We start from the raw sequence: 14,872 nt of genomic DNA on the forward strand, positions 1-14,872 counted from the left end.
TATACTGGTTATGTTACTATATACTGGTTATACTGCTATATACTGTTTATGTTGCTATATACTGGTTATGTTGCTATATACTGGTTATGCTGCTATATACTGGTTATGTTGCTATATACTGGTTATGCTGCTATATACTGGTTATACTGCTATATACTGGTTATGTTGCTATATACTGGTTATGCTGCTATATACTGGTTATGTTGCTATATACTGGTTATGTTGCTATATACTGGTTATGTTGCTATATACTGGTTATGCTGCTATATACTGGTTATGTTGCTATATACTGGTTATGTTGCCATATACTGGTTATGTTTCTATATCCTGGTTATGTTGCTATATACTGGTTATACTGCTATATACTGGTTATGTTGCTATATACTGGTTATGCTGCTATATACTGGTTATACTGCTATATACTGGTTATGTTGCTATGTACTGGTTATGTTGCTATATACTGGTTATGCTGCTATATACTGGTTATGTTACTATATACTGTTTATGTTACTATATACTGGTTATGTTGCTATATACTGGTTATGCTGCTATATACTGGTTATGTTACTATATACTGGTTATACTGCTATATACTTTTTATGTTGCTATATACTGGTTATGCTGCTATATACTGGTTATGTTGCTATATACTGGTTATGCTGCTATATACTGGTTATGTTGCTATATACTGGTTATACTGCTATATTCTGGTTATACTGCTATATACTGGTTATGTTGCTATATACTGGTTATGCTGCTATATACTGGTTATACTGCTATATACTGGTTATGCTGCTATATACTGGTTATGTTGCTATATACTGGTTATGTTGCCATATACTGGTTATGCTGCTATATACTGGTTATGTTGCTATATACTGGTTATGCTGCTATATACTGGTTATGTTGCTATATACTGGTTATGCTGCTATATACTGGTTATACTGCTATATACTGGTTATGTTGCTATATACTGGTTATGCTGCTATATACTGGTTATGTTACTATATACTGGTTATGTTTCTATATCCTGGTTATGTTGCTATATACTGGTTATACTGCTATATACTGGTTATGTTGCTATATACTGGTTATGTTGCTATATACTGGTTATACTGCTATATACTGGTTATGTTGCTATGTACTGGTTATGTTGCTATATACTGGTTATGCTGCTATATACTGGTTATGTTGCTATATACTGGTTATGCTGCTATATACTGGTTATGTTACTATATACTGTTTATGTTACTATATACTGGTTATGTTGCTATATACTGGTTATGCTGCTATATACTGGTTATGTTACTATATACTGGTTATACTGCTATATACTGGTTATGCTGCTATATACTGGTTATACTGCTATATACTGGTTATGTTGCTATATACTGGTTATGTTGCTATATACTGGTTATGCTGCTATATACTGGTTATGTTGCTATATACTGGTTATGCTGCTATATACTGGTTATGTTACTATATACTGGTTATGTTACTATATACTGGTTATACTGCTATATACTGGTTATGTTGCTATATACTGGTTATGCTGCTATATGCTGGTTATGTTACTATATACTGGTTATGTTGCTATATACTGGTTATGCTGCTATATACTGGTTATGTTACTATATACAGGTTATACTGCTATATACTGGTTATGTTGCTATATACTGGTTATGCTGCTATATACTGGTTATGTTACTATATACTGGTTATACTGCTATATACTGTTTATGTTGCTATATACTGGTTATGTTGCTATATACTGGTTATGCTGCTATATACTGGTTATGTTGCTGTATACTGGTTATGTTGCTATATACTGGTTATACTGCTATATACTGGTTATGCTGCTATATACTGGTTATGTTGCTATATACTGGTTATGTTGCTATATACTGGTTATACTGCTATATACTGGTTATGTTGCTATATACTGGTTATGCTGCTATATACTGGTTATACTGCTATATACTGGTTATGTTGCTATGTACTGGTTATGTTGCTATATACTGGTTATGCTGCTATATACTGGTTATGTTGCTATATACTGGTTATACTGCTATATACTGGTTATACTGCTATATACTGGTTATGTTGCTATATACTGGTTATGCTGCTATATACTGGTTATACTGCTATATACTGGTTATGTTGCTATATACTGGTTATGCTGCTATATACTGGTTATGTTGCTATATACTGGTTATGTTGCTATATACTGGTTATACTGCTATATACTGGTTATACTGCTATATACTGGTTATGTTGCTATATACTGGTTATGCTGCTATATACTGGTTATGTTGCTATATACTGGTTATGCTGCTATATACTGGTTATGCTGCTATATACTGGTTATGTTGCTATATACTGGTTATGCTGCTATATACTGGTTTTGTTGCTATATACTGGTTATGTTGCTATATACTGGTTATGCTGCTATATACTGGTTATGTTGCTATATACTGGTTATGTTGCTATATACTGGTTATGCTGCTATATACTGGTTATGTTGCTATATACTGGTTATGTTGCTATATACTGGTTATGCACTGGGTAATTCAAAATAAACATCTTCACCCAAATAATAAACTAACACAGGTAAGGAGTAAAAGGATGATAGTGACAGGGTGAGTTGAATGAGGCTGATGTACCTCACAAACACTAGCATGGGCCAAGTGGGCAGAGTGGACTGTTTGTGTCGTCAAGGATATTACATGATGTGCTTTTTATTTAATTCCAGTTGTATAACCTAATGCCAATGGTGATGAAGTTCATGCCAGGAGCACATCAGAGGCTGTTTGCAGAATGGGATCAACTGGTGGAGATCCTCTTACAGCAAATCAAACTTCATCAAATGAGTCGAAACCCTGAGACTCCAAGAGATTTCACTGACTGCTACTTGAATAAAATAGAGAAGGTGAGGAACCAGTGATCAGCAAATTAAATGTCTTTCGCTTTGTCAAAGAAAAAAACATAATTATGAAATTACACAAACACAGAGGCAAGAAAACAGAGAATGGAAAGGGTGACTGACATGAGGTTGTGAAGTTTAATTGAAGCTGGAGAGAAAGAGATACAAAGGTTGAGGTAAAACAGTTAGGAGTAGTGTTCACCAACACCTGAAAATTACAAAATTATTTGAGAAATGGATCGGATCAAGAGTCAAAGGGTTGAAGTTTCAGTTACAAGGGGACACAGGCTCAAGGTGAGAGCTGGGGTTGGGGATTTAAGGGAGTTGTACGAGGGAAGCTTTTCACGCAGGGAGTGGTAGGAGCCTCGAACGTACTGCCAGAAAAGGTGGTGGAAGCAGGCCCGCTGACTATACTTAAGAGGCATCTGGATGATTACATGAATAGGAGCGAATAGAGGGACACAGACCGAATAAGGGCAGAAGGTTTGTTTTTTAGTTTAGTTAGGGCATGATGATCAGCACAGGCTTGGAGGGCTGAAGGGCCTAGGCCTGTTCCTGTACTTCTCTTTGTACTCCCTCTTTCACCATACTCCCTCTTTCACCATATCCCTTTAATTTTCTTGTTGATATGGAGTCATGGAGTTTTTACAGCGAGGAAAGAGGCTTTGACCTGTCTTTTCAATGCAGGCCCTTCAACATCCATCTATTCTCATCTCAGTTTGCAGACTTGAACTGTAGCCTTGGATGTTGTGGTGTTTCTGAAGTATCCCATCTCGATCACCTTTTAGGCAGTGACTTCCAGTTACTGACAATGCTCAAACATTCTTTAAACCTCCCTCCCCTACCTTTCAACCATGTTCCTTGTTATTGGCCCATTGACCTAGGGGAAAGGTTACACCTCCATCTACTCGGTCTGCCTACGGTCCCATCATCACATCAGCAGCCACCTAACCCCACATGCTACAGCAGTAATACATTGTACACTCAGCCATTTCTATTCCATTAAATGAATTCATTTAGTTGTTAAATATTTTAAAAGTGAATTTCTTAATTGTACTGTTCAGGTGAAGGGAATCTCTTCTGCGCATGTTTATCTCCTGCCATCTCTTGTGTTCTTTTCCCCTGTCCCTGTCCCTGGCCCTGTCACTCACTCACTCACTCACTCACTCACTCACTCATTCCCTTCCTTCATCCCACCTCCACAATGACCTGTTCCTTTTACTTGCTTTGACTGAGCAGCATCTTGAGCCTTGTTTAAAATAAACAAATCAATTTACTGTCAGTGATTCGCCATGGCAATGCCTCTCCCAATCAACACTTATTTGTCAACCAGTCAGCAGCTTTGTTTCAGTTGAACAGTTGTTTTCACCCCAATGTGGTAACACCAGTGAATTGTCCTGATTAAAATAAGACACAAACTTTTAGCAAAAAGAAGATTTCTTTAATTTATGCTTAAGTTCTGTGAGACCAATATAGCTATCCTTTGTTGGCCAAAGAAATACAGATTAATTTTTTCTAATATTAACCTTGATACAGTTTAAAATCTAAAATTTCACACCTATATAAAAGGGCATCTCTAATATTAAACCTGATATAATCTAAAACCTAAAACATTGGTCAGAACGTTGAATGTGGGAGTTGGCATGCTGGGGTACTGGACATTGTTGAGGCCATTTTTAGAATACCGTGTACAATTCTGGTCACCCTTCTATAGGAAGGATGTTGTTACCCTTGAGAGGGTGCAGAAAAGATTTACAAGGATGTTGCCAGGACTGTAGGGTTTGATTTATAGGGAGAGGCTGAACAGGCTGGGACATTTTTCCCTGGAGTGTCAGAGGCTGAGGGGGTGACCTTATAGAGGTGTATAAAATCATGAGGTAGGGTAAATAGACAATATCTTATTCCTAGGATGGTGGAGTCCAAAACTAGAGGGTATGGGTATAAGATGAGAGGGGAAAGATTTAAAAAGGACCTGAGAGGCAACTTTTTCATGCAGAGGGTGGTGTGTGTATGGAATGAGCTGCTATAGGAAGTGGTGGAGGCTGGTACAAAAAAAATAGTTAAAGGCATTTGGATGGGAATATGAATAGAAAGGGTTTAGAGGGATATGGGCCAAGTGCTAGCAAATGGGATAAGGTCAAATTGGGATATCTGGTCGTCACAAGTTGGACCGTGTGCTGTATGACTCCATGACGTTACCTCACAGCTATGGGGTTATCGGTTAGTTCAGTTAGCTGAAAAACAACTTAGCAACGCACAGTGATGCTAACAGTATGGGCTCAATTCCTGTACCAGCTCGAGTTACCATGAAGCACTCTTATTCTCAACGTCTCCCCTAGCATGAGGCATGGTGACCTCAGGTTAAACTACCAACACACATTTCTATCCAATGAGAGAGCAGTCCAAACGGTCTGGTAAAACAGTGTTGACTTTACCTTAATTACAGGCCATCTCATCAACCTGGTGAACTGGTGTTTTGAATTTTGAATCAGTGTATCTCAGTGATTCCCTGAGATACATCTGAACCATTCACAAAAACCTTCAACCAGAAATGCTGAGTGGGTGATCCGTTCTGCCATGTTCCAATGATGCTTGACCTCATAGATGCCAGTCTTCAGCAAATTCGGTTCACTTTACATGATGTCAAGAAATGATTAAAGGCATTTTATACTGCAAAGGCCATGGGCCCTGACAACATTCCACCATTAACACTGAAGACTTGTGCTCCAGAACTTACCACTCCTCTAGCCAAGCTGTTGTTGTCCAGTTGCAACGCTGGCATCTACCTGACCATGTTGAAAATTGCCAGGCATGTCCTTTACAGAAAAGGCAGGACAAGTCCAACCCAGCCAATTACTGACCCATCAATCAACTCTCAATTATGAGTAAACTGATGGAAGATGTCATCAACACTCCTATCAAGCACATCTGCTCAGCAATAACCTGTTCAGTGACACCCACTTTGGGTTTTGCCAGGGTCACTCAGCTCCTGATTTCATTAGAGCCCTGGTCCAAACGTGGATAAAAGGCTTCATTCCCGCCTGAAGTTAGAGTGACTGCCTTTGTCGTTAAGGCTGAAATTGACTGAGTGTGGCATCGAGGAGCCTGAGCAAATCTGGAGTTAATGGGAATTGGAGAAAACTCTCCACTGGTTTGAGTCTTGTGAGGCAAATGTAAAGATGGCAGTTGTTGTTGAAGGTCAGTCATCTGAGCTCCAGGAATCCCTTAGTGTAGTGTCCTAGATCTTCAGTGGCTTCATCAATGATCTTTCCTCCATCATAAGGTCAGAAATGGGAATGTTCACTGATGATTGCACAATGTTCAGTATCAGTCACAACTCCACTCAAACACAGAGGGATCTAGGTGTACAGGTCCACAGTTCCCTGAAAGTGACAACCCAAGTTGTTAAGGTGATCAAGAAGATGTATGACATGCTTGCCTTCATTGGGCAGGGCATTGAAAATAAAAATTGGCAAGACATGTTGCAGCTGTGTGGAACTTTATTTAGGCAATATTTGGAATATTACATAGAGGTCTGGTCACCAAACAACCAGAGGGATGTGAGGTCTTTGGAGTGGGTACAGAAAAGGTTTACCAGTTTATTGCCTGGTTTGGAGGCTATTTGGAGGAGAAATTGAACAATGTTGGTTTGCTTTCACTTGAATATCAAAGGCTGAGGGATGACTTGATAGAAGTTTACAAAAATATGAGAGTTCTGGATAGAATGGATAGTCAGAGTCTTTTTCGCAGGGTAGAAATGTTAATTATGAAGAGACATGGGTTTAGGGTAAAAGCAGGAAAGTTTAAAGGAGACATGAGAAGCAGATTTTTACACAGACAGTGGTAAGTGCCTGGAACATACTATCAGAGGAGATGGGAGAAGCAAATCCAATAGCAATATTTAGGAGGCATCTTGAAGGGTACAGAATTAGGCAGGAAAGACAGGGATATGGACCACTAGGAGTCAAAAGCTTTCTCATTTAGAAAGGCATATCTGTTGGGCAGGCCTATTGGGACAAAAGGAATGATCATGTGCAGTACTGTTCTTTGTTACATATATACTGAAACAGTGAATGTTCAAGTGCACCAAGATCTGTGAAATATCCAGGCTTGAGCTGACTTGTGGCAGTGACACTAGAGACAGTCATACCATCACCCCTTGACTTTCAATTATATCACCACCACTACCAACACCCTGGGATTATGGCTGACTGTACAGTGGCTACAATGGCAGGTCAGAGGCTTGGAATATTCAGCGAGTAGCTGACTGCCCAAAGCCTGTCCACTACCTACAAGACACAAGTCAGGATTGTGATGAAATACTCCCCAGTTGCCTGGATGAGTGCAACAAAAATAGCGCTATGACCAATGGGTTATTTTTCAAGACAAAAGGATAGAGTGTAGAATTTCCAGATTCTGGTGCTCTGATGTCCTGGAATGTGAGATCAGTTAACTAACAGAACATAGAACAGTGCAGGCCCTTTGGCCGATGATGCTGTGCCAGCCTTTTATCCTACTCTAAGATCAGACTAACCTACATGCCATTCATTGTACTATCTTCCATCTGCCTATCCAAGAGTCACTTAAATGTCCCTAATGTATCTGACTCTACTACCACTGCTCTCAGTGCATTCCACACACCCACCAGTCTCTGTGTAGAATATACTACATTCCCTACAATATGGTAACAGGCCATTTGGCCCAACAAGTCCACACTGACCCTCTGCAGAGTAGCCCATCCAGACCCATTCCCCTACCCTAGATTTACTACCGACTGGTACACCTAACACTATGGGCAATTTAGCCTGGCCAATTCACCTGACCTGCACATCTTTGGATTGTGGGAGGAAACTGGAACTGGAACACCTGAAGAAATGTGCAAACTCCACACAGTCACCTGAGGCTGGAATTGAACCTGGGCCTCTGGCGCTGTGAGGCAGCAGTGTTAACCACTGAAACACTGTGCCGCCCCCAAGAACCTACTTCTGACATCTCCCCTAAACATTCCTCCAATTATTTTAAAATTATGCTTGCTTGACATAGCCCTGGGAAAAAGTCTCTGGCTATCCACTCTATCGATATCTCTCAACATCATGTACACCTCTATCAAGTCACCTCTCATCCTTCTTCACTCCAGTGAGAAAAGTCCTTGCTCCCTCAACCTTTCTCCATAAGATACACCCTCCAGTCCAGGCAGCACCCTGGGAAATCTCCACTGCACCCTCTCTAAAGCTTCCACATCCTTCCTGTAATGAGGCGCACAGAACTGAACACAATATTCCAAGTCTGGTTTAACCAGGACTGTATAGAGCTGCAGCATAACCTTGCGCCTCTTAAACATAATCCCCTGCTAATGAAAGCCAACACACCATGTCCTTGAAAACAATCATAACAACTTGGGTGGCAACTTTGAGGGATCTATGGATGTGAACCCCAAGATCCCTCTCTTCCTCCACATGCCAAGAATCCTGCTTTAACCCTGTATTCTGCATTTAAATTCCACCTTCCAATATGAATCACTTCACACTTTTCCATTTTGAATCATGAGGTCTTGCAGGGACATCCTGACTGCTATAGAATTGATGTGCTGAACGGCCACTTTCTGTGTTGCAATAACTCTGTGACCCTGTAAGGTACAAACTTCACTCAGAAAACCTTTCAACAGTCTTTCAAAAGGATTGATCAATTTCACACTGAACCCAACAGGAGGGCTGTACTGGCAGGTTTTGCAGCTTTTCCAATTGCAGGGGAAGGTACCGGGGGGGTTCTGGGGGGTCCGTGAGGAGAGTGGCGCAAACCAAGAACTGTCGGAGGGAATGGTCTTTGGGGAAGGCAGAGAGGTGGGGGGAAAGGAAGATATTCTTGGTAGTGGGGTCTAGTTGGAGCTGGTGGATGCATTGAATACAGAGGCTGGTGGAGTGGTCGGTGAGGACAAGGGGAACTCTGTCTTTATTTTGTTTGGAGGAGGGGGTTTAAGAGCTGTGGAACGGGGAATGGAGATGGTGCAGTGTGGAGCTGTCTGGATGACAGAGGGAGGGAAAGCGCGTTGTTCAAAATAGGTGGACATCTGGGGTGCTCGCAAGTGGAATGTCTCCTCATCCGAGCAGATGCGGCAGAGCCAGAGGAATTGGGAGAATGGGATGGAGGCTACTGGGTGGTAGGAGATGTAATCCAGATAGTTATGGGAGTCTGTGTGTTTGTAGTTCATGATTGTCTGGAGGCTGTCCCCGGAGATGTGGAATTAGCTGATGGGCTGGAATTGGAGCTGTCTCCTTTTGTGATGAAAGGAGAGATAATTACTGCAATAGCTCAGCATTTAAATTTTCTGGAAACGCCATCAGAATCTTTGAAGATGGCTAAAACTCAGTTGAAAATGAAGCAGCTTGAGTTAGAGGCAAAAAACAAGAAATTACAATTAAAAGCAGAGGAAAGAGAAAAAGAACGAATGGTTTTAGCAGAACAAAGACAAAGAGAGAGAGAAGAGAGAGAAAGAGTGAGAGAAGGAGAGAAAAGGAGAGAAAGTAAAGGAAGAAATAGAGGGAGTTTGAATTGGAGAAATTGGCACTTTGACAGGAAAGTCAGCTTAAAGGCTGGAGATGAAGGCTGAAGGTCAGCTCAGTGAGGAAGAGAGGGAGGGTCAGCAAACCCATAGCAGCCAAAGGCCTGGTGAGAAACTGTTTAAATCTCCTCAAGCATTGCCTAATTTTGATGAAAAAGGTGTAGAAGCCTTTTTCATCTCGTTGGAAAAGGCGGCTAAAAAAATGCAGTGGCCAGTGGCAATGTGGGTTTTGTTGATCTGAACAAAACTTGCAGGTAGGGCGACTGAGGTATTCGCATCCTTATCAGAGGAGATATCTGGGGAGTGTGAGGAGGTGAAAAAAGCCATTTTAAGTGCATATGAGCTTGTACCAGAAGCATAGAGACAACGTTTCAGGAATCTAAGGAGGGGCCCTGGTCAAACCTATATTGAGTTTGAAAGGATCAATTAGAGTAATTTTGATCGGTGGATAAGGACAATAAAAATATGAATCTCTTAGACAGTCAATTATTTTAGAGGAATTCAAAAATTCACTGCCTGAAGTAATGTAAACTCATGTGGAAGAGCAGAGAGTTAAAACAGCAAGGTTAGCAGCTGAAGGGGCTGATGATTATTAGTTGATCCATTAAACAAAGTTTGGCTTCCAAAAGCAATTTCAATCCGCAAGGGTAGAAACTGAGGAAAAGAGAAATCCTTAAGTGAAAAGGTAAGGGTAGAACTCTGTGAAGATTATAACTTGCCACAGGCAAAAAGGAAACCCTTGAAGGGGAAAGAGAATTTAAAAACTCCGGTGTTTTCACTGTAATAAAATAGGCCACGTGAAATCACAGTGTTGGTGGGTTAGGAAAATTCCTGGGAAGCTAGATGTAGGGAAACAGGATAAGCTGGTGACTTTTGTTGGAGTGGTAAAGGAAAGCACAATAGAGGCTGTGCCAAAATGTACAAGCTGGTCGGAGGTTGGTTAAGGAGGAAGTGCTAGACCTCCTTAAACTAGTCATGGTAGGAGTACTGGACAAATTCTCAGCTCCAGGAATGCAATTTGTCCTTGCTAATGGTAAATCTGGTTCATAGGCAGGAGTGAAAAGCCAGTGTAAACTCAGGCAACATTTCATATCCTTCCCTATTACTTGCTGAACTTGGTTGCTAATGTTTTTGTAATTCATGCACAAGAACTCCCAAATCCCTCTATGCTTCTGCTTTCTTTATTCTTCCTCTCAAAATTCATCATCTCACATTCTTACCTATTTTATTTCATCTACCAAGTTAATTTCAACTCAGTTATCCAGTTCATATCTCTTTGCAGACTTTCTGTGTCATCTGCAAACTAACTACCCTTATTTTCATTTAGCACAGTTATTTCTGACCCACATTTCTGAAACACAATACTAAATTCTACTACGATATGGTCACTGTTCTTTAGGGGATCTTTTACTCTCAGATAATTTATTAAGGTGGCTCAATATACATCACCAGATCATACAAACTTCTTTCACTGGTTGTTAATGTGTTATAGGGAACTTAATCTTCTTGGCCCCTAAAGAGAAGCATTTGGAGATGAAACTATGAAGAAATTTGGAACTGAGTGTGTTGGGTCAGCCAGCTAAGAGTCAATGTCAGACAGTGTCGGGTCGGCCAGCTAAGAGTCAATGTCAGTACGTGTAGGATCAGCCAGCTAAGAGTCAAAGTCAGTACGTGTTGGGTCAGTCAGCTAAGAGTCAATGTCAGAGCGTGTTGGGTCAGCCAGCTAAGAGTCAATGTCAGAGCGTGTTGGGTCAGCCAGCTAAGACTCAATGTCAGAGTGTGTTGGGTCAGCCAGCTAAGAGTCAATGTCAGAGTGTGTTGGGTCAGCCAGCTAAGAGTCAATGTCAGAGCGTGTTGGGTCAGCCAGCTAAGACTCAATGTCAGAGTGTGTTGGGTCAGCCAGCTAAGAGTCAATGTCAGTGCGTGTTGGGTCAGTCAGCTAAGCGTCAATGTTAGAGAGTGTCGGGTCAGCCAGCTAAGAGTCAAAGTCAGTGCGTGTTGGGTCAGTCAGCTAAGACTCAATGTCAGAGTGTGTTGGGTCAGCCAGCTAAGAGTCAATGTCAGTGCGTGTTGGGTCAGCCAGCTAAGAGTCAATGTCAGACAGTGTCGGGTCGGCCAGCTAAGAGTCAATGTCAGTACGTGTAGGATCAGCCAGCTAAGAGTCAAAGTCAGTACGTGTTGGGTCAGTCAGCTAAGAGTCAATGTCAGAGCGTGTTGGGTCAGCCAGCTAAGAGTCAATGTCAGAGCGTGTTGGGTCAGCCAGCTAAGACTCAATGTCAGAGTGTGTTGGGTCAGCCAGCTAAGAGTCAATGTCAGTGCGTGTTGGGTCAGTCAGCTAAGCGTCAATGTTAGAGAGTGTCGGGTCAGCCAGCTAAGAGTCAAAGTCAGTGCGTGTTGGGTCAGTCAGCTAAGACTCAATGTCAGAGTGTGTTGGGTCAGCCAGCTAAGAGTCAATGTCAGTGCGTGTTGGGTCAGTCAGCTAAGAGTCAATGTCATTGCGTGTTGGGTCAGCCAGCTAAGAGTCAATGTCAGAGCGTGTTGGGTCAGTCAGCTAAGAGTCAATGTCAGTGCGTGTTGGGTCAGCCAGCTAAGAGTCAATGTCAGAGCGTGTTGGGTCAGTCAGCTAAGATTCAATGTCAGAGCGTGTTGGGTCAGTCAGCTAAGATTCAATGTCAGAGCGTGTTGGGTCAGCCAGCTAAGATTCAATGTCAGAGAGTGTCGGGTCAGCCAGCTAAGATTCAATGTCAGAGAGTGTCGGGTCAGCCAGCTAAGATTCAATGTCAGAGAGTGTCGGGTCAGCCAGCTAAGAGTCAATGTCAGAGCGTGTTGGCTCTGAATTTGATGGATTTGACTGAGACAGGTTGGGGGGAGGGGAAATGAGGAAACTGGTGAAATCCGAGTTCATCCCTTGTGGTTGGAGGGTTCCTAGGCGGAAGATGAGGCGTTCTTCCTCCAACCGTCGTTTTGTTGTGGTCTGACAATGGAGGAGTCCAAAGACCTGCATATCCTTGGTGGAGTGGGAGGGGGAATTGAAATGTTGAGCTACAGGGTGGTTGGGTTGGTTGGTCCGGGTGTCCCAGAGGTGTTCTCTGAAACGCTCCGCAAGTAGGCGGCCTGTCTCCCCAATATAGAGGAGGCCACATCGGGTGCAGAGGATGCAATAGATGATATGTGTGGAGGTGCAGGTGAATCTGTGGCGGATATGGAAGTTTCCTTTGGGGCCTTGGAGGGAGGTGAGGGGGGAGGTGTGGGCGCAAGTCTTGCACCTCCTGCGGTTGCAGGGGAAGGTGCCGGGAGTGGAGGTTGGGTCGGTGGGGGGTGTGGATCTGACGAGGGAGTCACGGAGGGAGTGGTCTTTACGGAATGCTGATAGGGGAGGGGAGGGAAATATATCCTTGGTGGTGGGGTCCGTTTGGAGGTGGCGGAAGTGACGGTGGATGATACGCTGTACATGGAGATTGGTGGGGTGGTAGGTGAGGACCAGTGGGGTTCTGTCCTGGTGGCAGTTGGAGGGGCGGGGTTCAAGGGCGGAGGAGCGGGAAGTGGAAGAGATGCGGTGGAGGGCATCGTCGACCACGTCGGGGGGGAAAATTCCAAAACGCACAACCCAGATGGCCTCCTTCTTCAAGACCGCAATTTCCCCCCAGACGTGGTCGACGATGCCCTCCACCGCATCTCTTCCACTTCCCGCTCCTCCGGCCTTGATCCCTGTCCCTCCAACCGCCACCAGGACAGAACCCCACTGGTCCTCACCTACCACCCCACCAATCTCCATGTACAGCGCATCATCCGCCGTCATTTCCGCTACCTCCAAACGGACCCCACCACCAAGGATATATTTCCCTCCCCACCCCTATCAGCATTCCGTAAAGACCACTCCCTCCGTGACTCCCTCGTCAGATCCACACCCCCCACCGACCCAACCTCCACTCCCGGCACCTTCCCCTGCAACCGCAGGAGGTGCAAGACTTGCGCCCACACCTCCCCCCTTACCTCCCTCCAAGGCCCCAAAGGAAACTTCCATATCCGCCACAGATTCACCTGCACCTCCACACATATCATCTATTGCATCCTCTGCACCCGATGTGGCCTCCTCTATATTGGGGAGACAGGCCGCCTACTTGCGGAGCGTTTCAGAGAACACCTCTGGGATACCCGGACCAACCAACCCAACCACCCTGTAGCTCAACATTTCAATTCCCCCTTTCCTCCACCAAGGATATGCAGGTCTTTGGACTCCTCCATCGTCAGACCACAACAAAACGATGGTTGGAGGAAGAACGCCTCATCTTCCGCCTAGGAACCCTCCAACCACAAGGGATGAACTCGGATTTCACCAGTTTCCTCATTTCCCCTCCCCCCACCCTGTCTCAGTCAAATCCATCAAATTCAGCACCGCCTTCCTAACCTGAGATCTTCTTCCCGATCTCTCCGCCCCCACCCCAGTCTGACCTATCACCCTCACCTTGACCTCTTTCCACCTATCACATTTCCGACGCCCCTCCCCCAAGTCCCTCCTCCCTACCTTTTATCTTAGCCTGCTGGACAAACTTTCCTCATCCTGAAGAAGGGCTTATGCCCGAAACATCGATTCTCCTGTTCCCTGGATGCTGCCTGACCTGCTGCGCTTTTCCTGCAACACATTTCCAGCTCCGTTCTCCAGCATCTGCAGACCTCACTTTCTCCTCAGCCAGCTAAGAGTCAATGTCAGAGCGTGTTGGGTCAGTCAGCTAAGAGTCAATGTCAGAGCGGGTTGGGTCAGCCAGCTAAGAGTCAATGTCAGAGCGTGTTGGGTCAGCCAGCTAAGAGTCAATGTCAGTGCGTGTTGGGTCAGCCAGCTAAGAGTCAATGTCAGAGTGTGTTGGGTCAGCCAGCTAAGATTCAATCTCAGAGTGTGTTGGGTCAGCCAGCTAAGATTCAATGTCAGAGAGTGTCGGGTCAGCCAGCTAAGAGTCAATGTCAGAGCGTGTTGGGTCAGCCAGCAAAGAGTCAATGTCAGAGCGTGTTGGGTCAGTCAGCTAAGAGTCAATGTCAGAGCGTGTTGGGTCAGCCAGCTAAGAGTCAATGTCAGAGCGTGTTGGGTCAGTCAGCTAAGATTCAATGTCAGAGAGTGTTGGGTCAGCCAGCTAAGAGTCAATGTCAGAGTGTGTTGGGTCAGTCAGCTAAGATTCAATGTCAGAGCGTGTTGGGTCAGCCAGCTAAGAGTCAATGTCAGAGCGTGTTGGGTCAGCCAGCTAAGATTCAATGTCAGAGAGTGTCGGGTCAGCCAGCTAAGAGTCAATGTCAGAGCGTGTTGGGTCAGCCAGCTAAGAGTCAATGTCAGAGCATGTTGGGTCAGTCAGCTAAGAGTCAATGTCAGAGCGTGTTGGGTCAGCCAGTAAGAGTCAATG

At 43.9% G+C, this 14,872-nt stretch overlaps 1 protein-coding gene across 1 annotated transcript in view; it reads left to right on the plus strand.

Annotated features, from left to right (window-relative positions):
• LOC148142209 (cytochrome P450 2J1-like) overlaps positions 1-14,872 on the plus strand; it is a 192,196-nt gene that overhangs the window by 22,882 nt on the left and 154,442 nt on the right. Inside the window, exon 3 of the mRNA XM_087976985.1 lies at positions 2,753-2,929. Coding sequence (XP_087833111.1) covers positions 2,753-2,929 — 177 coding nt within the window. The remainder of the gene's footprint in view (positions 1-2,752; positions 2,930-14,872) is intronic.

Source organism: Chiloscyllium plagiosum, unplaced genomic scaffold, assembly GCF_037043375.1.
Source record: "Chiloscyllium plagiosum isolate Xiang-an unplaced genomic scaffold, Cpla_swu_hap1 HiC_scaffold_30, whole genome shotgun sequence".
Lineage (NCBI taxonomy): Eukaryota > Metazoa > Chordata > Chondrichthyes > Orectolobiformes > Hemiscylliidae > Chiloscyllium > Chiloscyllium plagiosum.